At 53.2% G+C, this 26,960-nt stretch overlaps 1 protein-coding gene across 2 annotated transcripts in view; it reads right to left on the bottom strand.

Moving 5' to 3' along the window:
- SLIT3 (slit guidance ligand 3) overlaps nt 1–26,960 on the bottom strand; it is a 576,436-nt gene that overhangs the window by 16,780 nt on the left and 532,696 nt on the right. Inside the window, exons 24-31 of one of the 2 annotated variants that reach the window (XM_069483860.1) lie at nt 26,025–26,096; nt 24,586–24,749; nt 22,165–22,289; nt 15,017–15,114; nt 11,168–11,307; nt 8,056–8,149; nt 2,345–2,482; nt 297–537 (exon numbers count right to left, since the gene is read on the bottom strand). In XM_069483860.1, coding sequence (XP_069339961.1) covers nt 297–537; nt 2,345–2,482; nt 8,056–8,149; nt 11,168–11,307; nt 15,017–15,114; nt 22,165–22,289; nt 24,586–24,749; nt 26,025–26,096 — 1,072 coding nt within the window. Of the gene's footprint in view, nt 1–296; nt 538–2,344; nt 2,483–8,055; nt 8,150–11,167; nt 11,308–15,016; nt 15,115–22,164; nt 22,313–24,581; nt 24,750–26,024; nt 26,097–26,960 lie in introns of both variants that reach the window. The other variant, XM_069483859.1, reaches the window with a different exon arrangement.

Raw genomic sequence — 26,960 nt, 5'->3', positions numbered from 1 at the left:
CTTCATTGCCCAGCACGGTGTCTGGCACATAATAGTTGAATGAATATTTTCTAGAGGAATGAGCGAATGAGGCTGGAAGTGGGGGCTGCTGTTTGCAGCGAGAGCTGTTTAGGAGTTTTCTATGGACCTTTCCAGACGGAGCTGGTCCAGATGCCCTCAAGCTCAGTGCTGAGCTTGGTGACACTTTGGGGAAGAACAGGACTGCTAAAACCCGGGGCATCTCGGCTAGTCTCTGAGCAATCAGAGCTTCGGGGCAGGCTGAGGTCCTTCCAAGGGCAGGGTGGGGTGGGGCGCACCTGCAGGGAGATGTTGGCCTGGGGCCGGACCTTGGCGGAGGCCAGTTCCACGTAGGAGTCCTTGCCCACAAAGTTGACGGTGATGAGCTTCTCGCACCTGGGGCCGGCGAAGCCCGGGGGGCAGCGGCACGTGGGCTCCTGCTGCACCACGATGCACTGGGCCCCGTTCTGGCACTCGTACTGGTCGCAGGGGCTGGTCTGAAGCAGGACCATGGGCGGGGGGTGCTCGCAGAAGAGCCCGCTAGGAGGAGGGTGAAGAACGGGGGAGGGAGGATGGGAGAACAGCCAAGAGGAGTCACAGTTATTTAGGCCGAAGAACCTGTAGCAGAGCGGGGAGTGACATGGGAACTGGAACCAGCTCCAGGGTCCCGCTCAGCCCCGCCACCACCCCTGCTAAGTCCTTTTCCTTCTCCAAGTCCCCGTCTTCCCGTTTTTAACATAATGGAGTTGGGCCAGGCACGGTTGAGCGCATGTAGTTCCAGTAACTCAGGAGGATCACTTGAGCCCAGGGTTTTTTTTTTTCCTCCAGTTTCACACAAGTAGCTTTTTATTATAAAATGAAACAGGTCTGTCTCTGCGAGTGAGTGGAGAGAGACAGACTGACTCACTGACTTACTGACTGACTCTTTTTCCGAGCCCAGGGGTTTGATTGAGTTCAGCCTGGGCAACTCAACAGTGAGACCCCGTCTTTAAGAAAAAAAAATGAAAATAAAATAACAGACCTGGGCTAGAGTACAGGTCTCCAAATGTCAGTCTCATTAGAATTGCCTGGGGTGAATTTGTTAGAAGTGCAGATTTCCATGCAGGGACAGGTGAGTACGTAAACAAAACGTCCTATATCCATCCAATGCAACACTGTTCAGCCTCAGAAAGGCAGGAAATTCTGACACACGCTACAACATGCTACCATGTGTGTAGAATATGGAGGACGTTATGCCAAGTGAAATAAGCTGGTCACAAAGCAGAATCAAATGCTGCATGATCCTACTCGTAGGGGGCACCTAGAATAGTCAAAATTACAGTGATGGGAAGTAGAACAGAGTTTACCAGAGGCTGCAGGGAGGGAATGGGGAGCTCAGTTTAATGGCTACAGAGTTTCAGTTTTGCAAAATGCAAAAGCTCTGGAGATGGGCGGTCGCACAGCACTGTGAATGTACTTAATATTACTGAACTGCAGCCTTAAAAATTGGTTGAGATAGTAAATTTTATGTTGCATGTATTTTATCACAATTTTAAAAAAAGGGCAAACTCCCAGCCCCTGCTCCCCATCCCTCAATTTTAATTCCGTAGCTCTGGGATGGGGCTGAGGCATTTGTGTTTTCACAACCCTCTGATGCAGACGGTTTCAATCGGGCTTTGAGAAACACTGGCCTTGAGAACTCCCAAGTTCCTTCCAGGCACATCTTGCATTGACGCTGTCCAGTGAGTACTGATGTACCCAGAACTGTCCCCAGTGTGACCTTCCTTGAAGGTGATCCCTGCCTCCCTTCCAATTTCCCCCTGCCCTTCCCTTCCGGCCCGAGTGGGGCTAGGGCTGAACGCAGGCCCCTCGTCCAGAGCCCCTGCAGACAGCTCCTAACCCCTGGCCAGAGCCTGCCACCTCCCCTGCCTCTGGCTTCACTGATTCCAGAGGCTGACCCCAGATCCTCCCGCTGACCTCCGTCTTTCTGCCACCAGGACAGCATAATGTTCCTGTTCTCTAGCCTAGACAGGAGCCACATGGCTGTCCCCACCCTGCAAGCTGGGCTTTAAGATGGTGGCATCTTCCACTAGGTGGCATCATGCCCAGGCTTGACACCACGTGAGCCCAACTTCCACGTGCAGTTGCCCCAGGTAGCTCCTTTGCCCATCTGCAAAATGGGATCAACAACGTCTGCTCCACAGTGTAAGGGCTGAAAAGGAGTGAGGGGAATGTAGGTGTCACCACGATCAGGGTGAGGGCCGCTTGGGCCTGGGTCTCCCTCCAGGCTACTGCCGCCCATCGGTGCCAGCCCCGCCCCTGCCACCTGGCCTGGGTTGTCTTCCTCGTGAGGTGCCCTCTGCCGTACCTGAAGCCCTGGGGGCAGATGCACGTGTAGCCATTGACCGCGTCCGAGCACTGGGCCCCGTGGCGGCACTTGTGGGCCACGCAGTCGTCATTGTCTATCTCGCAGAGCTTCCCGCTGTAGCCAGGGACACACTCGCACCTGGAACACAGGCAGAGAGAGGCTGTTCCAGCTCCCAGGCGGTCATTCTCACGCCCCCGCCCCCAGCAGGTGGCCTCTCCCTCTCTCTTCTACCTACTGCGTGCGGGGTGGTGGGGGGGGCAGTCTTATTTTTAGGAGCCAGGCTGAGGAGCACAGGGCAGGCATCATACAGCCTTTGGCTTGGATCTGCCACTTTCTCCCCGGAACTGACGTTTGGCTTGGCTCTTCCTTTGTGTCAGGCACCGCGCCAAGCACCTTTCACTGATTGTGTCCCTGAGGCCGCCCAGGACCCTGTAAGGGAGGGTCTTACCCTTCATAGAGGGAGGCAACCAGAGCACAGGGAGCACTGCAGGCCCGTCCCCAGGCCCCCGTGGAGGGATCATCCCTAGTGCACGCTCAGCGTGTCGTGTCGATTACTGTTCTAAGCGGATCAGGCACTCGTATCCTGGAGAGTGTTTCAGGTTTTCATCTTTAAATGCGACCGATGATGAATAACTCTGCCCCATATGGTTGCTTTCAACATGAAATGATGCGCTCTGCAGCGCGCACTGGGCAAACGCTGAGTAAACAGTCCACGTGATACGTAGAAGACGGTCACGACCACGAAGAGGAGAGTGGTGCTGTTTGCACTCCCCCGGATTTCGTTTTGTTGCCTGTTCATTCCCGGATTTCGTTTTGTTGCCTGTTCATTTCCCCCCCGAGATTTGGACTGGGATAAGAAGGGCACAGTCGCTGAGGCCCTAATAAACGGCCCGTATTCCCCAGGCGAGAGGATGGGCGCTGCTGTCCCACCCCGGGCCCCGCACACCCATCCCGCCCTTCCCTGAAGAGCAGCGCGTCGGCAGCTGCACCCTGTCCCTGCTGGCTCACGTTTCCAACCTGCCCAGAGAAAGCTGCTCCGGCTGAAACCGGCCTCGGAGCGTGAGGGCCAGAAACACGCATCTCTGCGCTCCTCTGTCTGGGCTGACGCTACACCAAAATCCCAGGACAGAAACAGACCTGAAGGCACCAAGGGGCTGGGTCACAGGGGCTTGGGTGCAACCACAGCCACATATAAGCACAACGCTTACTGGCTCGTGTGCCTCCGGCAAAGCCTGTGCACCTCTCTGAGCCACCAGCTGAATCCTATTGGGCAGAGTAACTATAATAGCCACCGCCTATCCAAGACAGAGGAGGAGGTGGTGGCACAGGCAGGAGGGGGTGGCGCAGGCAGGGAGGTTGGGGGGAGGGGGAGCCAGAGCTCTGAAGGCTTCAGTTGTCTCAGAAGGAGCCTGACTGGGGAAGAATCAGCCAAAGGGATGGTCCTCCCTCCTGCTCTTTAGGAGTAGACAGAAGTGGGGTGACAGCCACAAGTAGACGCTGGCATCGCTGGAGTTGGCAGAGCATGGTGCAGGCTACAGATTTATGGCTAGGTAAGAACTGTCCCCCTAGGGGGACAAGTTCTGGAATCTGAGGATGTACTGGGCCTGTGCTCAGAAACTATGCAATCTGCTAAGATCTGACCAATTTACCTTTGCCCATTTGACTGGCAAATTTGAAATATGTAACCTATCATTGCACCAGAATTTGCAAACTTATACATCACAGCCCACGTTCAGCCAGAATCTTTTAAAGAAACAAACTGGGAATGCCTTTGTGGGGCGTGTGCGCCAGATACCACAGTCCACCCTCTGCTGCTGGGTGACAGCTGGCCCTGGGAGGCATTTGTGCTTGTGCCTCCGGAATTCTCAAACGTACCTGCAGAGCAACTTCAGCTATTTGCCTTCTCCAAGACAATGACGGCTGCCCAATACTCACAGGATAATTTTTCTTTTTTTTGAAGCATAGACTTTAAGGCTATTGATGAAGTTTTTAATAGGAATTAGGGAAGCTGTCCTCACTCCCAGACTAAGCAGAAGTCTGGAGGCAATTGTGTTTACATTCTTCTTCTTTTTAATGCCTCAGTCCTCTCCACATCAGTGGGGCCTCAAACTTTAATGAGCACACAGAACACCCAGGGATCTCGTTAAAATGCAGCTTCTGATTCAAGGAGCCTGGGCCGGGCCTGGGGACGAGCATTCCCAACAAGCTTGCATGTGATACCAATGCTGCTGTTCGTGGACCTCACTTCCAATAGCAAGAGCGCTGCAACATCTCTCTGCAGACTGAAGAGAAGCAGCCAGGGTATCACCTGCATTCCCTACTGCTCTCAAATGTTTGCCTTTATCTTTCTTCTGGTTAAGGTGTGAGGTTTATGCATTTTAATGTGTTGGATTTATTGATTCTGCAATGAGGGGGAGTAACCAAGTGCTGTCCCTGGTTGCAGGACATCTGGAGTCTGGATTTAGGAGAGAAATCAGTCAGGCCCAGACTGACGTGCAACCCACCGCTCTTTAGGTGTGTGCATAGGTAGCTTGCTTCACCCCAGCGAGCCTCGGAGAATGCGCGTGACAATTTCTACATTCTAAGATCCTTGGGTGTCACGAATGAGATAATGCACCATGCCCGACACAAAGTAAGTTCTGAGTATGTGCTAGTCACTGTGATCTTTGTTTTTGTCACTATTATTTTCAGTGTTTACGGGCTACCATCTGCCCATCACTGAGATCCCATTGGAAGAGCATACAAGGAGATCTCCAAGGAGGAAGATCTTCAAACTTGGGCAAAGTTTGCCCTGACTGCAAATCTCTTGCTAATACCTCTATAGACTGCCTTGGAATATGAGTAGTTTGGTGATAGGAGACAAGGGGCATAAAATGCTAAAATGTTGCATCGGAAGAAGGCATTTTTAATTTAAATGCATTTTAACGAAAAGCTAACATTATTGAACTGGCTGTAGCCCTCTTCAAGATAATTTCTCCTAGAAGACATTATGTATAAATAAAATAGCTCAAGATTACAAAAGCTAGACTGGTTTCTTTTTTTTTTTTTTTTTTTTTTTTGAGACAGAGTGTCACTTTGTTGCCCTGGCTAGAGTGAGTGCCGTGGCATCAGCCTAGCTCACAGCAACCTCAAACTCCTGGGCTTAAGCGATCCTACTGCCTCAGCCTCCCGAGTAGCTGGGACTACAGGCATGCGCCACCATGCCCGGCTAATTTTTTATATTTTTTTTTTTAGTTGGCCAGATAATTTCTTTCTATTTTTAGTAGAGACGGGGTCTCGCTCTTGCTCAGGCTGGTCTCGAACTCCTGACCTTGAGCGATCCACCCGCCTCGGCCTCCCAGAGTGCTAGGATTACAGGCGTGAGCCACCGCGCCCGGCCTGGTTTCTTTCTTTCCTATTTTGTCTTAGAATCCAAGGGGCCTTGATTACAATAGACAGTGAGGTTTCTAGCAATAAGTGCCAGGGGATCATCACAACCCGGCAGCTTTAACTCTAGCATTCCTCATCCTAACCCGCACCCTGGACCACCTCTGACCTGGCTCCTTCAAGCCAGCATCCTCTGAGCTTGCCCACTCAGCCCAGGGGCCATTTATCTCCTCTCCATCTGGCGATTCTGCTCATTTTCACAGCTCCCATTCCCTGCTCACCACTGGCTGCCCCTTCCTGGGCACACCCCAAGCACTTTGCTTGCCAGTCTAGCCTGCTCTGCTTTGGGTTCAAGTTTGCGTTTTACGTGTCTCTTCCCTTCCCTCTGGCTCTTCACTCCACGCTGCCCCCTCACGGTGTCCAGAACTTGGTAAAGAGAAGCCTTAAACTGAAGTCACATCCTGGGAGGGGCATCCTGGGAGGCATCCCTCACCCTCAGGTAACTCGACTGCCTGCAAGTCCCATCTGGCACATCTCGGAGAAGGATGGGGCAGATGAGGTGCATTGGAACGGGCTGGGTACATGGAAGGGCTGATGCTTCCTTTGGTCTCAGCAAAACCAGAGGCCCTAACACACCTTGTATTGTCCCTGGTGATGAGCTCTCGGCTCGGGATGTCAAAATGGAAAAGGAAAACACGAGAAAGGACATGCTCATGTCCCCCTCTCACCTTTACTTACCTGGCCTCTTCTCCCACCTTCTCTCAGCCCATCTCTCAGCCCATCCAAATTCCACCCACCCTTCCAGGGTCAACTCACACTCCCTCTCCGAAGGGGGAGGGCTCCTTTCCCTGCTCTAGCAATGCTCAGAGCCAGAATCACAGGGCCCAGAAATTCCCTCTTTTCTAAATGATTGCTCTGTGTCAAACCTGCCTCCCCTAGGCCTGTGGCAAAGGCCTTAAGGAGAGGAATCAAACCCATCTTACAACCCCGCAGTGCTGTGCACAATGAGGACCTGTGGGCTGGGTGGGGACAATGGTTAGAACCCATGATTCTTGGATTCTAGGATTCTAAGCATTTGTAAGTTCAAGTTTCAGAGATTCTACAACCCGTAGAGTCCACAATTCTAAATTCCTAAGATTCTGTGATTTTATGATGTCATCAGCCTTGGGCTTTCTTAGATCCCAGGTTTCCATGAAGTCCTAAGCTTTGCAGTGTAGACTCAGTCTCAAACACTGCAGCGTCTGAGAACTCTCTGCCTTGTGACTGAGAACTGGACAGACTCAGGGTGGTGGCGGTTCCCAGACCCATCTAGACCTGGAGCACGAGCTGCTGCCCTGCAGAGGCTGGTCAGCTCAGCACCGCGCTGCAGACCCAGGATCCTCACTCAGGGGAGGCTCTGTGGGATCATTTCAGGTGTCTCCGAGGGCCCATCCTGGGGCCCCCCCCGCTGCTCTGCTCTCTGCCTGTTCCCCCAAACCCTGACTCCTTGGTGCTAGAGGCTTCCCCCTGGAGGTGGACGGACACTGCTAGGGAGGAGAGAGGGGCAGCTGCATAAAGAAGGTGACTCAGGGGATGGGGGAGTGTTCTTGGCCACAGGGTTCTGGGATCTCCCTCTCGATGTCAGAAAATCCCAGGTCTCCAGGGTCTCAGGATCTACTCCAGAAGAGGCAATGGCACAAATTTTCATGACGGAGAGTGGAGGAAAGAGGTGGGGACAGAGCCCAGGAGGGATTTACTGAGAGTGCCATTTGATTCTCAGGCTCAAGGACTGGGTGGCCTTCTGAGGCAGCCTCTCCAGCCACTCTAGGAAGTGCTCACGCGCTCCCCTGGCTCCTATTGGCTCCGCTGCTCACCATGGAGACAGCTCCACCAATGGCCATGGCGCTGGATGGAGTCCGTGCTCCTGCATCCCCGCCCCCACAGGTGCAGGAGCCGGCAAACTTGCTGTACCCACGGGCGTGGGGCACCCACTGTCAGGCTGCACACAGGGAAGGTGACCAAATACCCTTAGGCTCTGTGGATTGCTCTACTCTTCTAGCTCTGGGAAGGAGAGAGATGGCAGGGGAGTAGGGGAAGAGAAAGAGGGGATATGTGTTTATGTATCTGTATCTGTGTGTATGTATCTATCTATCATCTACACGGACTTAGAGAGACACCCGCAAAGAGACAAAGGCACACACACAGGGAAACAGACAGACTGAGTTAGATCATGTCTGGTTCAGATACAGAAAAGCACACGGCAGGGAGAGAGGGAGGAGGGAAGGAGAGAGGGAGCGAGTGACACAGCCTCGCCTCAAACCCAGACCTCTGGAGGCAGGGCTCTCAGGCACGAAGCCAAGTCTTACCTGAATCCTCTGTCCAGGGGGATGCACTTGGCCTCATGCTGACACAGGTTTGTCTCGGACACACAGTGGTCGATCACCTCATCGCACAGCTCTCCTGGCAGGGATGGGGGTAGAGGTGTCAGGCCTCAGAGAGGGCACTGGGGGGACACCCTGGCCAGATGAGACTCCTCCAGCCTGGGTCAGGAGGTCATGGCTGCCAGGTGCACTGCCCTCTCTCTGCCTGCGGAGGCTTCCTCCTCTACCTCTGCCCGGTTTGCTAAGCACCGACAATGGGAAGCGGCAGGACTTCTCCCGGGCAAGGCCGTAGCACCTTTGCTGTTTCACTTGATCATCCAGGGCCAGCTGCAGCTGAAAGCACAGCATGCCAGACCCTGACCTTGGGCTATGCTTATTTATTTGTTTTTTCTTTCCACACCTATTTATTGAACACCTCCAGAGTGGCAGGCACTGTGCCAAGAGCTGGGGACACTACAGTGACCCAGTCCTGTCCTCCCCCACAGCCTGGCTGGGGAGACCTGCAAAGGAGCAGGTAGTGGTAACACAGAGTCATAAGTGCAGCCAAAGGGGGAGCTCTGTGGAGCACAAAGGGGGACCCAGGAGGTCGGGGGAGTCTTCGTGGAGGAGCGGACAAGGCTTAGCTGCACAGTTTACCTGCAATAGATAAGCGAGCCTTTGGATTTTTCAGGGAAGGAAATATGAAAGGAACTTGAAGTTCTAGTCTCTAGATACGTTGCCTTTGAAGTTCGCAGTGCTGCTAAATGCCTAACAGGGTCTTACATACCCAGGGATGGCCCTTGCAGAAAAGCCTGAAATGCTCACACCACCTGAAAATGTGCTTTGGAATGGGGGTGCGGGGTAACACCAGATTTTTAAGATCCGAGTTTTGGGTTTCCTTAAATTTCAGGTGGGCAAGCCAGGTGGAGCGTGATCTAAGGCAGTGGAGCTTCCGACCGTGGGCGTCTCTCCAGGTGTGGGGGCGGGGCAGGTGGACAAGGGCTCCTGGCCTGCTGCTCCCGCACAGGCAGAGAGAGGTCCGGAGGGCTGGATGGGTAGGGACGAACGACATGCAGCCGCCGAGTCTGTTCTCTGCCGCGGTGGGGACAAGCTGACCCCTACCCTGTCCTGGGAGGGGGCCCTAAACCCCTCCTGTCCACATGCTGCCCTCCGCCTCTCAGGACCACAGAGGGCACTGTGTTCCTATAAGTCTCCTCCTCTTGTCACCTGGAGAGACCCAGAGAGGCAGACAAGTGTCTGTGTGGGACTTGGACGTGTTCTGGGACGGAGAAAACCACAACGCCCCACTCTCGGCAGCAAAGTGCCACAAATCAGCAGCGCAGCCCGGTGGACTGCAGAACCGGGCAGGGCTCAGCTGGGGCAGGAAACCTTCTCCTCGGTGGCTCCTCAGCTCCCTTCCCACTGCCATCTGCCTCGCCCTAATTCAGTTCAAGCCCCTCCTCTGCCACAAAGCCTGTTTTGAGGCCCTCTACCCTCCCCCCTTCTTTACTGCTGGGATTTTTACTCTTTTCTGGCTCGAAGCAGATTCTTCTGGACCCAGGATTGAACTCTACACAGTGATTCCTTTCTGGTAGACCAGAAGCCCCTCATGAGCTGACTGCATACCTTAGACTTCTTGGTATCCCTAGTGGCTAATTCAGTGCTCTGCATACATCAGGTGCACAATAAATGCTGCCTGCAACTTTTGACTACAACTCCACTCTCAGAAGATAGAGGGGATAAGGGAGGTAAACCCTTGGCAGGTTTATATGCACCTTCTCCCAGCACAAGGGCCTGTCTGGGATGCCAGGCGGCCCGGACTAGCAGAGCAGGTGGCTGTCTCAGTTGGCCATGGCACATTCCCGCAGTCCCAAGAGTGTGCTTGGGGATACGGGGTTACTGGGCTGGCGGCTTGACAGAGGCGCAGGATCTGAGGGCCAACGGGAGCGACTCAGCTTCTGCCTCTGCACTCATCTTCCCTGGATCCCCACCTGCCACCGCACTCTTGACACCAAAGCCAGGTTCCAGTAGGCTGGGGGGTGGGCGTCCCTGAGCTGCCACCATCCTCATTTTCCCCTTGCCTTAGGCTAGTACTTCCTAAAATATGTTCCCTGCAACACAAGATCCCTGGTTGGTAATGGTGTTCCAGGGTCGGGTAAGAGGGAAGCTCCGAGATCAAATCAGTGTGGGAACTGCTGGGTTAACGTAAACAGCTTTCTTTAAAGCAGGAATTTTTAGAAGCTCTAATATGTAATTTGTATCACGGAGCGTCAAGAACAGGGTCATTATTACATGCAGTACTTCCCAAACGTCTTTGCCCATGGGGCCTTTTCCTCAAATAACTCATGAAATTTATGCAAGTCCAGTCTGGGATATGCCACTTCAGGTTGATCTCATCACAGAGTAGGCCGAGCTCGCACCAGTCAGCGGCATTTTGCTTCACGATCTAACGGTGTATTTAACTGTCCTTATTAGGGGCTGTTAATATGGGAAATAAAGGCATTATGCTTTGGGGATGGCCGGGCAGAATGATTTTCCCGAGGAATAACCTTTTGTAGGGAGCCTTCCTATATTCCCCGGCTGAGTTAGCTTCCTTCTCTGTGATCTCACAACCCCCAGGCTTACAGGTGTGTGTTCTCATTCTATTGAATCCACATCTCTCTCTGCTTGACTTTGAGCTTCTTATGAGAAGGAACTTGGTCTTGCTCATTTTTGCCTCCCCAGCTCCTAGCAGAGTGTCTGGAAAATGTGGATTTCCAGAATGGTTGCCTAGACCTAACAAAGCGTAAACAGTCCAAGTGCCTCTCTGCCAGCCTCAAACACCACTGGGTCTCCAGGGTCCCTAAAGGAGGGGACGGCCATCAACAGAATGAACAGACACTGAAGGAGCCCTGGGAACTGGTTTCAGAGTGGGAAGGGGCTAGTGCTGGCTGCTGGCGGGGGTGGTGGGGACGGGCAAGCAAACAGATAGGGGCTTTGGGGAGCCCCTCATGGCACAGCAGGGTCTTGGGAGAAGGGAGGTGGGGTCCCTGGAAGAAGCTAAGCAGATGGCATATTCTAGCGACATCCTCCACCCCACCCCAACCGCAAGTTCGCTCACGCATCACGGGATCCTCACCTGTGTAGTTGGGGGGGCAGACACACGCGTAGTTGTTGATCCCGTCCACACATGTGGCATTGTTTTCGCAGTCATTGTCCTCACAGTCATCGGGGTTGATCTCGCACCGCTGCCCCTCGAAGCCCAGAGGGCAGGAGCAGCTTTGGGGATGTGTGGGGTGGGGAGGAGGGGAGCCAGGGGTCGGGCGGCGGGGTGGGGTGGGGTGGGGTGGGGTGGCAGAGAGAAAGGTAGGGCAGACACACAATTAGCCAGGCTTCTCCTGTGGATGGGGGTCTGAGACAGCACTCTGGACACAGGAAGCCTTAGGGTCCTGGGCAGGAAGACCCTTGGGAGACAGCGAGGTCATTTCATCGAGCCCCGTCTCCACCCAACGCCGTCTCTCCCCTGGCCCTGGCAGCCTCGCCGGGGGGCCGAATCCCACCAGCAAAGCTGCCTTCGCCACTCCCCCGCCAGCTGGAAGTGGTTTTCTGAATATGGCTTGAATTCCTTCAAGTGTCTCCTAAACCGCCCTTCCTTCGGCTCCTCTGTGGTGTGGTCTCTTTTGTAGACAAAGAGAGAGTGTGATAAACAACCCCCTTTTAGGGATTTTTTCACTCTAAGGCAGCCTTTCTATCTCGGGCGGTTGGGGTGGGCAGCGCACAGCGGCCAAGAGCCCCGACTCTGCACCCGGGCTTCCTGGGAATGGAGGCTAGCCTGCTGCTTCCTCGCCGTTTGGCCTTGGGTGGTCGTGGAGATTAAATGAGCTGATACAAGCAAAACACTAGGAGGGTACACCGCACACGGAAAATGCTCAGAACCCATCATTAGCTGGTTTAAGTTCTAGACAAAACCACCTCCGAACCCTTCACTGGGGACGCCATGTCTCCCTGTCACGTGCTCCTACCACTTCTGAGCCCCTCCAGCTTCTGGGGGTGGGGGTGGGGCGGGAGGACCCCTCTCCTGCCAAGGCTGAGGCCTTCACACGAGCTTGGCTTCAAACACCGTTAAGTCAGCAGGACGCGTTTCCGTCACTTGTCTCTGGAGTGTTAAATCTCCTGGATAAAGACCTCAACCGCCCTCACCGCTGCCTGGCCCTGGTCCCGCCCCTAGGACAGGGCACGCAAAGTAAGGCCGAGCAGCTAACGCGGGGCTGCGTGGGGAGCGCGGGGCTGCGTGGGGAGCACGCGTCTGATTGAATAAACGCCACGTGGATCTCGGTCTCGCTTTTTCAGCAGCCCGGCCTTCCCATCAGGGATGTACACCCCATCTGTGAGCGTGCTCCGGGTCCCCACCGGGGATCCCAGGCCCCTCCTCCGGAGACTGCTGTGATTTGGGATTTAGCTGAAAAGGTAAACCAACAGGAAGTGAATTTCAGGGACCCAGAATCCTGCTTAGCCTCCTTTCTGCTGATTTTGAAGACCCCACACACTTGCTCGGAAAGGCAGCGGCTTCTCGGGCCTGAGCTCTCGGGGACAGAAAACGACTCCCACTCCTTTGTTCTGCCAGGGACCCGGGCCGTTCATGAAAAAGGCCACTCTTCAGAGCCGGACAGAGGGCAGGTTTCCGAAAGCCTTAAGACCAGGTGTTGCCCATTTGTTTTCCTGAAGACCAGTTGCCCCGGCCCCCCAGAGTCTCGGGAGCGCCCGGCAGCGGGCCGCGGTCGCCGGTGCGGGGAGCAGGGGGTGTTCACGGCGCGGCCATAGCGGGGGAGGAGGCTGAAGTCTCCCCTGTCCTCACGGGCTGTGGGGTCAGGGCAAGTCCGGTCTCCCGTCTCGGTCCCTCTGTGAGCAGGGGACGCAGCCAGACCAGGGAAGCCCCTGTGTGGGAAGGTCGGTAAGGCTTCCAGAATTCCGACAAGCAAGCGGTGTTACGGGTTGAACTGTGTTCTCTCAAAACAGAGGTGTTGCAGTCCTCACCCAGTGCCTCAGAACGGGACCTTGTTTGGAAACAGGGTTGCTGCAGGTGTGTGATTAGCTGAGGTCCTCCTGGAAGAGGGTGGACCCCAATGCAACGTGACTGGTGTCCTTATAAGAAGACAGCCGTGCGACGAGAGAGGTGCGGGGAGCCCGTCACGTGACCACGCGGGCAGGGAAGGGAGCCCCGCAGCTGTCATCTAGGCCAGAGACGCCAGCAAAGCACTGGGAGCCGGGAAAGGCAGGGAGGATCCTCCCTGGGGGGTCAGAGAGAGCGTGGCCCTGATGACACCTTAACCTTGGACCTCTAGCTTCCAGAACCACCAGAGATTACACTTCTGTTGTTTAAAGCCACCCGGTCTGTGTGTGTCACAGCAGCCTGGGGAGTGACTCCAGGGGGGACCAAGGGAGCAGAGCTCTTCCTGCCAAGCACCCCTCCCCCTTGCGCAGCCGCCAGGTGCTGGCCCGATGCGCAAGAACTTTCCTGCTCCTGGGAGTACAGGCAAGCTGTCCCTCCCCAGCGTTTGCCTCGCTGCCTGAACCTCCCCCCAAGTTCCCCTGATCCTGCAGTTCTGGGCCATTTTCCTTTAAATTAAATTCTAAAAATATGCTCAGTTCATTTCAAACCCCTCAAAGACTGACGATGGAAAGGAGATACTTCTGCTCACCGCACCTCCCGCCGAGATGAGAGAAACCCAACCACCTGCGGGGGAAGCTCTTCCCTGCCCCAGTCCCCCACCCCACTCCCGCGTGGGGCAGAGCCAGGCTTTGAGCCCTGGGGCGTGATTCTTGGCCGGGACCCTGTGGCGGCCTCTGTGAGACAGATTTCCCTGCTCATTCCTGCTGTCGAGAGTGGGCAGGAGTGGGTGGTTTGGCCGCCTCCAGGCAGGAAAAGGAACCTTGCCTTGAATTTCACTTTGTTCAAGAGTCAGAGTTTGACGGGGCTGGCTTGGCAGGTGGACATGTGGGTGGGCTGGGCTCCCTGGGGAGGGGAGCCGGGAGCCCAGAACTTGATTTCTTCCACAGACCACACAGCAGCCTCTGGCCAGAGCGCTTCTGATAATGAATTGTTTGCAACTTGAGCTCTGAGACGTCCGCACAGAGCTTGGCACCAGGTGCCGCGGCCTTCACAGCTGGGCCGCTGCCGCCTACCCCACCGGCTCACTAGCGGTGCCAAAGAAGCCCGTTCCCGACAGTCTGCTTTTGCCAGGGCCACAGGCCAGGGAAACTGGGCATCTGCAAGTTTCTGGGGAAGGTGGGAAACAGGAAGGGGCCTGGGGTTTGGGGGGAAGCCTAATCCCACTCCCAGGACAGGGATGAGAAAAACTCAAGTGGCCTCTCTCCCCTGTTCTTCCTGACATCTTAGTGCCAGGGAGGAAAGAGGGCTGGAGGTGGAAGATCCAGGAAGGAGTGTCGGGATGTGTGACCTAGAGCAAGTCGATCTCTGCACCTCAGTTTCCTCGTCTGTTCAGTGTGGGTAATACCCACCTAGCAGGCAGGGTGGTGGGAGGATTTAAATCAGGTAATGCAGGACTCGTCAGCACCCGGCGCATAGTGAGCACGTGATCAATGCCACCTGCTGTCATCACTATTCTAGAAAACAGTGGTGGAGTGCCAGGCTGGTGGTCTTCGAGCCGGCACCCATCCTTGTTTGACTTCAGCCAGCTGCTGCAGCCTCCCTTGGAGGAGACTGGGGGTTGTATCTGGATTCAAACCCCTGAACCAGTGCTGACGGGCTGTGCAACTCTGGGCAAGGGTTATCCCTCGATGCCTCCATTTGTTCATCCGTACAGTGGGCTCAATCGTACTTCCCTCAAGAGATGGTTCTCACCAGGGGCTGGGCGGAGTGCGGCACACTGGTGGCCCTCAGGGGACACAGTTCTGCTGCCCTCAGCCTGCCCCAGGAGTCTGCCCAGGAAGCCCTCCCAGGTGAGCGGCGGCCGGGCGGAGCTGTTACCTGAACCCGTCCTTGTGGCTGTCACTCAGGTGGCAGGTGCCTCCGTGCTGACAGGGGTTCTGGATGCAGGTGTTGAGGGGCACGGTGCAGTCCTTGCCCTGAGGAGCAGAAGAGGAGAAGGGCTTGCTTAGGGAGGCCTCTAGCTGCTGCCATGGCCAGGGAGACCCTGGGCTGAAGCTGGGGAGATGGCTGCAGGGAGGCCTTGGGACAAGCCTGCCCAGTGTGACGCGGGGAGAGCCACAGGGAGCCCTTGTCTCTAGGCACTCTGCAGTGAGCAGGGGAGCACTGTTGAGAGATTGGGGTTTCCGGCTCCACCCTTCTCCCTCCTAAACTGCAGGGCAAGAGCGTGGGCTTTGGATTCAGGCAAAGCTGGTTTCACCTTCCAGCTCCATCTCTTTTGGGTTGGCCAACCATGACCTTGCAAAAGCCTCTTGACCTCTCCAAGCCTACTTCGTGGGGCCGTGAGGAGAATTACACTAGAGCTTTCGCAGGGGGAAGTGCTGCACATCGTGTATCCCACTGTGTAGTTGGCATGTTTGACCCTCCAAACCTCATGCTGAAATTTGGTCCCCACCGTTGGAGGTGGGGCCTGGTGGGAGGTGTTTGGGTCATGGGGGCAGATCCCTCACGAATGGCTTGTTGCTGTCCTTGAGGTTAAGAGTGAGTCCTCCCACTATTAGTCCCCGAAAGAGCTGACTGCTGCAAAGAGCCTGGCATCTCCCTCCCCTCTCTTCTTCCTCTCTTGCCATGTGACGCAGCTCCCCTTCGCCTTCCCCCACAAGTAGAAGGTTCTGGAGGCCCTCACCAGAAGCAGATGCTGATGTCATGCTTCTTATACAGCCTGAAGAACCGTTGAGCCAAATAAACCTCCTTTCTTTATAAATTACCCAGCCTCAGGTGTTCACTTACAGCAATGCAAACAGACTACGGCACCCACCTGGCACACGGAAGGCACTCGACAGGTGCTAGTAGATGACGTTACTATTAGCCTCCCTGAAGGTAAAATATAATCCATGACTTCAGCAGGGCGGACTAAGGCTGAAGCGTGGCCTGCAGACCTCATCTCCTGTGACAACCCCCAAAGACCGACCTCGCATGGCCTGGGGTGGGGTCCAGGCATTAGCATTTATTCTGAAGCTCTGCAGAGGAGTCCGTGTTAGGCCAGGCTGAGAGCCCCTATGATAGAGAACTCTGGGTGGGATGGGGTTGCTTTGGAGCAGGGCCCTGGGAAGGGGAGGTTTGAGTTGAGAAGGAGCCGACCCTCTCAGCTTGGGGGGGGCGGGTAGCACATCAGGCAGAAGAACTGCGAGGGCAAAGGCACTGAGGCGATGCCCCAGGGCAGAGACTGGATGACCCGACGTCCCAGGGAGCAGCCCAGCTCTTCTTGGCCTTCTGGCTCCTGCTTCTCCCCTGGACTGGTGGCCTGGGGCTGCACCCAAGGCCTGGCAAGCCGTCCCGTGCAGGACCTGGTGGTGCGGGGTCTGCAGAAGCATTCGCTGCGTTCATTTCTGGGCCCTGGGTTCAGGGCCTTGGGCACAGGCCAGGTGGGGGTGATCACGGGAGCCCGCCCACTGCCACACCACCTGCTTGCCATCTGCCTGAGCAAACCCTCTCCCCACCCTGCGGCTGCCAGTGCCTGTGACGGAATGGGACTGGGGCTTCCTGGCTGCCGTGTCGCTGCCAACTGGGCCCGCGGCCTCGGGCACGGCACAGCCTCCACTGTGGACTCTAGCAAAAGCCGGAGCCTCAGGCCCGGTCTCGGGCAGCCGGAAGGCACAGGCTGTGTCTGCCGGGTTCTCCTGATGCCCTGTCACAGCTGAGGGGCCAGCGAGAGGTTTCTCGGAGGGGAGAGAGAAGGTGTAGGTATCTGGGTTTCTCCTAAACCAGAGCAACACAGGGCCCCCTTCCGCAGGCCCGTGTGTGCAATGGAAACTGTGGCGCTAATTCTCGCTCGAGTTACTGAGCGCATTTTCCATTCCAGGCCGCGTGCTAAGTGTTTTATATTCATGAGCGCACAGAATGTTCACAGCAACCCGATGAGGGTGGTGTGATTGTTATTACACTCATTTTCCCAGACAGGTAAGACAGACGTGGAAAGTGGGGTAATACGTCCAGGATCGCACGGCGCCACGTGCAACGGGCAGCTGAACAGCTGGACCCGGAGATCCGAGTCCCACGCCAGCGCCAGGAGCCTCTGTGTGTGCCCCTTGGTCTGCACCCCTTGGTCTGCACCTCCCAAAACACGGGTTCTCGGGGGAGGCAGATTGGGGCACAAATTCCAGTTAGGCTGCTGTGTGCCTTGGGGAAATGACTAGATCTCTCTGAGCCTTGTTTTCATTCTATGAAATGGGTATAATTATACCCACCCCGTGGGGAATTAACTAATGATTAGAAATCACGTGCATGTAAGGCACCTAGCATGCAATGGCAGCTCCATCAATTATAGCAATGATGATGATGATGACCATGATGATGATGTAGACGAATTAGGTCTGAGGCAGGGCTGAATGTGGGTGATTAAAGTACAATTTCAGCTCTTTGGTTTGTGCCAATTAGTTCAGGAGATCTGTGTGTGTAGCGGGCTGGCGGTAGACAGACAGACTGTGAGGGCAGGACAGGACACCCCAGAGAAGGTCCAGGCAGGGCCTCCCTAGCCCCGACCTGGGCCAGCCTGTCTGCTCTGGGGAACCCGTGAATACCACGACTGCAGGTTGAACCCTCCTCTGAAGGTGGGGTGGGGGTGGGGGTGTCTCCTCCAGTCCATCATGCCAAGCACAGAAATCCAGGAGGCGGATCCTAGTGCTTGATGACACGGTAATTGGGCCTGGAGGTGGAGATTTCTGTCACCTACATGTCCTTGAGAAATAATCACCATTGCCAATGCCTGGATAATTAGCCTGATTCAATTCTCTTCAGCCTCATTTTGCTCAAATCCACCAGACTTATAACGCTCTCTGGGCCTCCACCACACTTTCCACTCCCCACCCCACCTCCAGGGTGCGTGTGAAGGACATGGCTGGGCCTCCTGGCTTCCTTTCAAAGAGACTGGGGACAGCTGCCCTCACTGGAAACTTTCTGAGATGGAGCCAGGAGGGCTGTTCTAAGACCCTGCGACTCAAAGTGAGACCCTTGGACTAGGAGCATTGGCAGCCCCTGGAAGCCGGTAGAAATGCACCGTTTCAGGCCTCACCTCAGATCTAATGAATCAGGACGTGCATTTTAATAAGATCTTCAGGCACTTCTTGGGCACATTAAAGTTTGAGAAGCACCGTTTTGAGATGTGGAACATATGTGCATGAAGCTAATGGCTGAAAAGGAACCAGACAACAGATACATTTTATTTCCCCACATCTTAAAGCAGTGGCAAAATAATCACCCTTTATGAAGTAGCTGCTGGATCCTGGCTGAGGCAGGCGAAGTGCATCCATAACCCTCTCATCTTACAGCAGCTCGTCACGACTATTGCCATTTACAGGTGGGGAAAATGAGGCTCAGAGAGAGTCTGACTCGTGGTTAAGGGTATGGATTTCCTCGCAAGCGGTAGCTGCGTTCTGGTTTCAGCTCATGGATTTCCTAATGTGGGACCTTAGGTAAGTTATTCCATCTTAGTTTTTTCATCTATCAAAAGAGGATAATGAAACTTACTTCATGGGATGATGACGATTACCACGAGATAATGCGTGTGAACTGCTTCACAGAGGGCTGGCACTATAGCAGGTTAACAGCAGCTGCTCCCAAACTTCAAGCAGTGTTTGCTATGCTTTTTTGTAATATTGTGGCTTTCCAAGGTCACTCAGCCAGTTGATGGAAAAACTGAGATATCCGGAAATAGGTAAACAAATGCCTCAGCTTTGAGCTTGGTTTTGTGGGTGTCTGGGGATTGTTAACTTCGCGACCGATCCAGAACCACTGCCTCCGTGGCTCTGCCTGAGTGGGCTCTAATGCTGGCAGGAAGGAGAGCAGGGGGAACGGACTCAGCGCAGGGAGTGTGTGTGGGATGCAACCCACAATTAAAGGGCCCCTTTCATTCCACCTGCCCCATTTTACAGGTGAGGAAACTGAGGCGAGGAGCAGTGTAAGAGCCGTCCAAGGTCGTGCGTCAGCCAGGCACAGGCTTCAGTGGGTCCTCATGGTGTTCTTTCCACGGTGACATTCTACATTTTTCTATCTTGGAAACTGAGACAGGTCCTATCCTAAATGGTTAGGGGTCCTCACCCTCAGTCCTGCAATCACCACGCTCGCCAATGGGCAGTGAATGCGGTGGCTGAGAGCTTGGGTTCTGGAATCAGTTGGCTCTGACCTTTGAAACCCAACTCCTTTCCCTACTATGCTCAGTGTCTTCAACTGTAAAATAAGGGTCATTTTAGGAAATGTATCGCCAGGCTTTGATGAAGAGTATGCAAAGAAATACACACACTTCATTTAGTACACTGTCAGTACATAGTAGGTACTCAATAAATGCTGACTCTTAATGTTACTGTTGTCAGAGTCATCATCATCATCATCATCACTACTATCACCTTCATCATAACCATCATCACCATCATCATCAGGTGTCCAAGACCTGCCTGGGCCCAACAGTTTCTTACAGATCAAAATCTCTGTTCAAATGCTTCTGAAATTGACAAGATATTCAGCATCCTGGGAACAAGGTCTAAACAAACGGCCTTATCCTGCAATAGCCCTGCAGATCTGTCTTTGCTCTGACCGTGATGGTCAGGCCACAGTTCATGGTGCGGTCAAGGGTAGCTGGGAGAAGCCTGGACTTCAAATTCAGCTCCACTACGTTCAAACTCAGGCCAATTTTAAAGAGAACGAAGCAAGACTCAGAACGTGAAAGTTTACCTTGTGTTTAAAATAGGGATGATACTAGCCACCTCGTAAGGTGATTGTAAAAATTAGAGGAGGGAATAAATGCATAAGGTCCAAATGAGTGCCTGGCCCTTACCTGGTGATTATAATCACCAAGATGATTATACACCTATGGAATTGGGACTCTTATAAATTTACATGTCACAGTTTCTAGGAGAACAAATAAAGTTCCTTGATAGTTCGTAGCGTTATAGACTGCTAATCCCTGATGAAACCAGCAACATGCCACCTGCTACTGATGGCCTATTTCACATCCTGGTATGAGGGACCAGCATGCAAGGGTGACAGCAAAAGGTAGCAATATGCCAGCCTGTCAAGTGCTTTCCGAATGCCAGGTATTGTCCTAGGTGTATTGCATACGCTATCGTACGTTTGTTTCTCACAGCGAACCTGTGAGCAGGTCCTGGTTTGTAGATGGGGAGGCTGAGATGGATATTGGCCACTGCCACACAGCTAGTAAATGACAAAGCTGGATCCGCACCTGCTTCTCTGCAATCCCACAGCCTGAGTTTTCTCCCTGAATCCACACAAGGGAGTTTCAGAGGATTCACACCTCCTAAGTATGTCTTAATCTCTACTCTTCTCTTGCTCATAATTGTGTGTGTGTGTGTGTGTGTGTGTGTGTGTGTGTGTTTAGGGTATGTGGGTCTGGGACTCTGTGGTAAGTTTCAGGCTTTGGGGGTGGCTGGCTTCAAAGGGCATCTCTTGTCCCAGGCCCATAGGTGGCACTCCGACACTATCTGCTAGAAGCATCGCTACAACTGAGAAAGACACCAGGTAGCCTCCTTTCCCAGAGTGAGGCTGCCTCTCAAGCCTGTCCCGACACAGACACCATCCCACTGGGGACACAGACCCAGACGTGCCAGCCCAGTCTCACTCAGCCTGCACCAGGTGCGTGCATTAGGCCAGCTGCGGGGCTGTCTCGGATCTCAGGGCTTGCCAGTGCATGCGGGTGGGTGTCCTGGAAGGCTGGAGCCTGGGAGGGTCCTGCAGAAGAGGATGGAACCACAGCGTGGTGGATCCCAGCCAGGCACAGCGAGGGGCTCAGCCATCCAGGAAACCCTCCCGGGGAAAAAGTCTGGGCTTTGGCCTCATATGGCCCTGGGTCCCAATCCCAACACTATTGCTTACGAGCTTTGGACATTGAGTCAAGCCCTTTTGACGGTCGGAGGCCCAGTTTCCACAGCTGTAAAATGGGAATTAATGAGACCTTCTTTTCTTTTTTTTTTTTTGAGACAGAGTCTCACTCTGTTGCCCGGGCTAGAGTGAGTGCCGTGGCGTCAGCCTAGCTCACAGCAACCTCAAACTCCTGGGCTTAAGCGATCCTACTGCCTCAGCCTCCCGAGTAGCTGGGACTACAGGCATGCGCCACCATGCCCGGCTAATTTTTTGTATATATATATTTTAGTTGTCCATATAATTTCTTTCTATTTTTAGTAGAGACGGGGTCTCGCTCTTGCTCAGGCTGGTCTCGAACTCCTGACCTCGAGCGATCCACCCGCCTCGGCCTCCCAGAGTGCTAGGATTACAGGCGTGAGCCACCGCGCCCGGCCGAGACCTTCTTTAGAGGCTTCCCAGGGTGTTTAAAAAGAAAAGGGGAGTAAAATGCCAAGCAGAGTGCTCGGCACACAATCTGTACTCTGGAGGAGGCAGTGGGAGACACAGGGTCTGTACTCAGGGGTCAGGACAGAGGCGGGACAGTGTGCTCTGGGTGGCGCTGGGTGAGAAGAGGAGAGGGAAGGACTGTCTTGGAATTAGCCCAGACTTCTGGGAGCACAGAGGGGAGAACGGGGGCCTCCATCTCCTTGCTGGCTGACCTGAGCCCGTCAACAGCACGGATGGGCTTGGCAGATCCCGGGACTTCCAACCCCTCATCCCTGTGTCCTGGCTGGCCATTCTAAGGGTGCTGTTGGAGGGGTGCAGTTCTGGAAGTCCCCTTAGAAGGGAAGTCAGGACAGTGGGTTCAAGGGATATCTCTGTTTGGAAGCACTTCCACTCTGATGCTTCATTTCCCCGTGTTTCATGAAGAGCATACAAATGCTACCTCTCCTCCCTACCTCAGGGCATCACTGTCACTACCTGAGATCATCTCTGATTGGCATGAGCGTGATGTGACCAGGCAGCTCCTGCCAGTTCCAAGGAGAACAGGAGCATCACTGGCAAGTGCCACTTTGGGGTACAGTGGTTATCCAGGCTGCCCTTGGAGAAGGGAGGGTCTGCAGGGCGTGGGGTCCCTCCCTGGGGCACAAATGTGGGGGATGGGGCCTCAGCCATACCTTGTAGCTGTAGGGGCAGGTGCAGCGGTACAGCTCCACGGGGTCCTGGCTGCATGTCCCATTGTTCTTGCACGGGCTGGAGAGGCAGGCATTGCATTTGGCCACGATGTTGATGTCCACTGGCCCTGGGCAGCAAAACCACAGAGTGCTGATGGCAGGTCCCAAGTGTGCTCACAGTTGCACCTCCTTCCCCGCTGCCCTGGTCCCTTCCTCAGCAGCTGCCAGCCCCTCCCCATCTCCATGCCCAGATGGCAGCCTGCTCTCCCCAGCCAGCACATCCAGTCCAGCTAGAGTCCCATTAATTCAGCCATTGTCCAGTGAGGAAAAATCACCGTGGGACATCATTCAGAAGTACTTCTGCAGTCAAATCAATTACTGTAATTAGCCTGATCCGATTTTGGTGCTAATCTGCAAACAATGCACCATAATTAGAACCCCCGTGTGCATCATTTTCATATTCCGGGAAGCTCTGAGCCCAGGCTCCATTTGGACCTCCCATTTCTCTGCTTCAAACACCCCTTCCCATGGAATAGTCTGTGCCAGGCTACGGAGGGCACAGCGCTTGGTCCAAAGGCATATATAGATGTCCTCCCTGCAAAATCCTGGAGGTAAGAAACGGATGGCCCCAGAGGACACAGCAGCGATGCTGACGATGGGTGGCACACCGTGCCGGGTACACCTGCCTCCGTGACAGTGCCAACTGTGTCCTGCTTTCCTTAGCTGTGAGGGCTGGAGGGAGGTCATGGTCCCCACACAGAGCTTTGCAAAGGGGGCTGTATCCTGCTGCTGCAGCCAGCGCTGACAATGACAATGAGCCCTGGATACACAGGCCCTACTTAACGTCCGGCCTGGAAATGATCCTGAGACTGACAGTCACCCACTCGGAGATGGGCTGAGATGAACGCTGGTGAGTGACCATCTGTGGGTGGGTCAACGGTGTGGCCTGATTGCCAGCCTGTACCGGGGGCTCCACTCTGCCGCACGTTAGAACAGGGAGACGACCTGTCCTGGTTTGCCTGGGGTTGAGGGGGGTCCTCGGACACAGAGCTTCCAGTGCTAAAACCAGGACCGGTTGGTCACCTTGTACTAGAGCCAGCTGCGGTGCTTTCAGCAACCCCCACACCCACACCCCAGACCAATCTAATCAGAACCTAGAGGGTGGACCCAGGCACCAGTAACTTCTGAAGATCTTCAGGTGATTTCCACACCGTGAGGCCAAGATTGAAATCCACCCTATTCTAGGCCCAGGTGGGCCTCCTTAGTGTCTGATTAGACATCTTGGAAGCAGGAGGAGGAAAATTAGCTTTAAACTAATGGAATGTTTTTCTGCTTTCAGCAGCAGTGTGGGACACAAGTTTTAGAAGGTAAAGCATGTCTGTAAATCAAAATTAACATTAAGGCTCTAAGAGATGAGCAAAGGACATTAATAGACAAATGTGTAATACAAATGAAAAATAAATGTTTGACTAAGTAATTCAGGTTCCCCAATAATTAAAGACAAAATAAAAGGAGACATTAAAAAAAATCTATTGAATTAGCAATGATTACAAAATAAGATAAAATAATGACAGAGGCTAATGAAAAAGGCACTCAAAAGGTGCTATTGGGAAAGTAAATTTGTTATAATCCTTTTCGGAAATCAATTTGGTAATGTGTGTGAAGACCTTAACAATGATTGTATATTTTGACTCAGTAATTTCTGTGAATCTTATCTAAGGACATGATTTCAAATAGAGAAGGATCTTTATGCATCAATGGTAAGAAAAAAAGAAAATAAAGATTCAAAATGAGAAACTGATTAAGCTGTGGACTGTGACAGCTTGGTGGTCAAGACCACGCATTCTGGAATCAGAAAGGCCTGGAATCCTCCCAACAGTGTCATCTTAAGAAGTCGTTTAACCTGATTAAGCCCCAGTTTTCTCACTTTTAAAGATGAGGGTAATATTAAAATCTATCCCATACCAGTATTAGAGAGTAAAATCAAATAATCCATGAAGAAAATGCTTAACATAGTTCTTGCTGCGTAAGAACTTCATCGTAGTTTGTTATAATGATGCAGTCAATAAAAATCACGTGCACAAAAAGTTTGTTACAGTAAAATGGGGAAATGCTCATGCTCTAATCATGTTGGGTAAAAATGCAGGTGAAAGATTTTCTAAACCACGGAAAGAAACGTATAAAAGAAGGCAGTGAGGAGATCTCCTGCCAGAGGGACTTGGTGAGGAGAGTGACACATGGGCTCTTAGGTGTGGGTCCACGTCGGTCTCAGCATCGGAGTCTCTTTGACCCACGGAAGAGACAGGGTGATGGTTTTAGAAGCCATCGCTTTGACCCACGGAAGAGACGCCCACTTTGACAGGCTGCTGGAAACAGAGCAGATCCCACGAGGGGCAGGGAAGGGTGGGCAGGAGCAGCACCTACCTTTGCACTGAAATCGGTGGGTGGGGGTGGTGAGCAGGAGCCTGTCAGCCATGGGCTCGGGGCTACTGCAGCGGGCGATGCCGGGCTCCTTGTACCCTGCCTTCACCCACTCCGACAGCCACCGCAGACTGCAGTCACAGTGCAGCGGGTTGGTTCCCAGCGCCCTAGGAGGCAGAACAGGAATTCAGGGCCTTCTGCCCAGCTTGACTCCTAGGCTCCGTATCCCAGACTTTGGCTAGATTGGGGGTGTCTGATATGGAGACCAGAGGAGAAGTAGTCTCCACTGGGGCAAGGGCAATGTCTCCAGGGTATATTTCCAATCCTGTAGCTGTTTCACCTCCCACCAAGCCCCGCCCACTTTGGAGGTGTGGCTCTCACCCACACCCAGGTAAGAGTCAATCCTAACTCAAGCCCATCCCAGCCTGTCTAGGGAGCTTTCTAGACCTCTGGCTCTCTGATTGTCTGGCTATTGTGCCCAACTGAAGGGTCTATTGGAGGATGTACTCTGCAGAGAACGTTCTGGTACCCAGCAGCCTAGGAAGCAGCTTCAGAGCACTCAGCTTGAAATTGCAGGGGAGGAGGGGCAGGTTCAGTGTAGACATCTTCAAAGTGGTATCCAGGAAGAAAATACTAGAACCTCTGTTTTTAAACACACACACACACACACACACACACACACACGTTGTGTATATATATCCTTTAACATTTCTATTTTTGAATGGTTTATAATATACATATATCAGTATTATAGTGTATGTGCACAATATGAAAATAATTAAATACACATATAGAAGGAACACAAAATCAAAAAATTTCACTGACATAGGTATATAATTAAAAAAAAGTAGAGCTCCCTGATCTAGAGGAGAGAGGTCTGGCTTAGGAGTCAGGGAACCTGGGTGACAGTCCCCTGTCTCACTGACTTGACAGTGACTTTCAGTCACCTAATACTCATGGGCCTCAGTTTCCCCTGTATACGATAAGAAGGGCATACCTGATCCAGAGAGCGGAGTGGTTAAGAATATGTGCTTTAGAGTCAAGGCAAACTGAGATTTGAACTAGGACTCTACCACTTACTAGCTGTGCAACTCTTAGACAAATTCTTTAACATTTCTCAGTTTCAATTTCATCATGTATAATACGGGGGTGAAAATGCCTTATTGCTGTAAGAAATAAATGAGAGAATTTATCTAAAGTGTTTAGCACATAGTTGTTTTCTGTTGATTATTAAACATTTCCACTGTTTACACATCGAGATGCCTTGAAGGCAGCTGGGGCCGAGACAAGACGACGAGCACAGTGCGGATGCGCTGTAGTAAGATGCGCCGCATGCATGCAACAAGAACATACGCCAGAAGGTTAACAGCGATGACACCATCCCTGACACTGTCACGCTTTTCTGTTTTGAACGCACATTGTGGAGAAATACGGCTACTTACAGATGGGAAAGAGATGTGAGGTCGTTGAAGGAGCCTTCGGGGACACTGGAAATGTCGTTGCCATGGAGGGTTCTGAAGCAGAAGGCACAAGTCAGAAGGTCAGCACCCAGTAACAGCTCTGAACTCGCCACACCCTCTTGGCCTCCCCGCCTGGCCCAGCCACCCTTCAGTTTTACTCAGAGTCGCCCCCTTTGCTGGGGGTGCGCAGATGGCTCTACGCCCAGCTCAGCAGGGAGGGAGGGAGGGAGGGGTAGAGGGTTTGAGGAAGAAGAGGGTGGACTTTTAGATCTGATAGACTTGGGATGGAATCAGAAATCAATCCCTCTTAGCTGTGGAATATTGGATAAGCTGTGTATACTTTTCTTGGCCTCCATGTTTGCATCTGAACAATGGGGAGGCATGTCTACTCAGAGGAGTCACTGGAGCTTCAGAGGCTATGTGGAGAACCGTGCTTAGGACCACAAGTTCTGCAGCTGGGCCGGGTGCATTCAAACCCTGACTTTGCCACTTACCAGCTGTGTGACTATGGGTAAAGTGACTTACCCTCTCTGTGCCTCTATTGTAAAATGGGGATAAAATAAAAAGTTTTGCCACAGACTGTTATGGATGCATTAATTCACATGGAGAGAGCTGGCATTTTCTAAGTGCTAAGTGATTAACCATTATCAATATCTGTGAAAGGGTTTTGAAGGATATCTAGTATAGACCAAGGAATTCAATAAATTGGCTCCCTTCATATTTACCTGAAGAGATTTAGGTGCATTGAGAAATGCTATCAGTCCCAGCTTAGGGGACAGAGGGAGGGGGTACTCAGCTCCTGAGGAGATTCCCTGGGGCGAGACCCTTATCTTCATGGGAAGGGGTTTGGCATCAGCCACGCACATGCATGAGTCTGGCTTGTGTGCACCTGAGTGCATCTCCTGACAGTACACCCAA

Source organism: Eulemur rufifrons, chromosome 10 (assembly GCF_041146395.1).
Source record: "Eulemur rufifrons isolate Redbay chromosome 10, OSU_ERuf_1, whole genome shotgun sequence".
Taxonomy (NCBI): domain Eukaryota; kingdom Metazoa; phylum Chordata; class Mammalia; order Primates; family Lemuridae; genus Eulemur; species Eulemur rufifrons.
The sequence above is the reverse complement of the archived record's forward strand: the minus strand, read 5'-3'. Positions and strand labels throughout refer to the sequence as shown.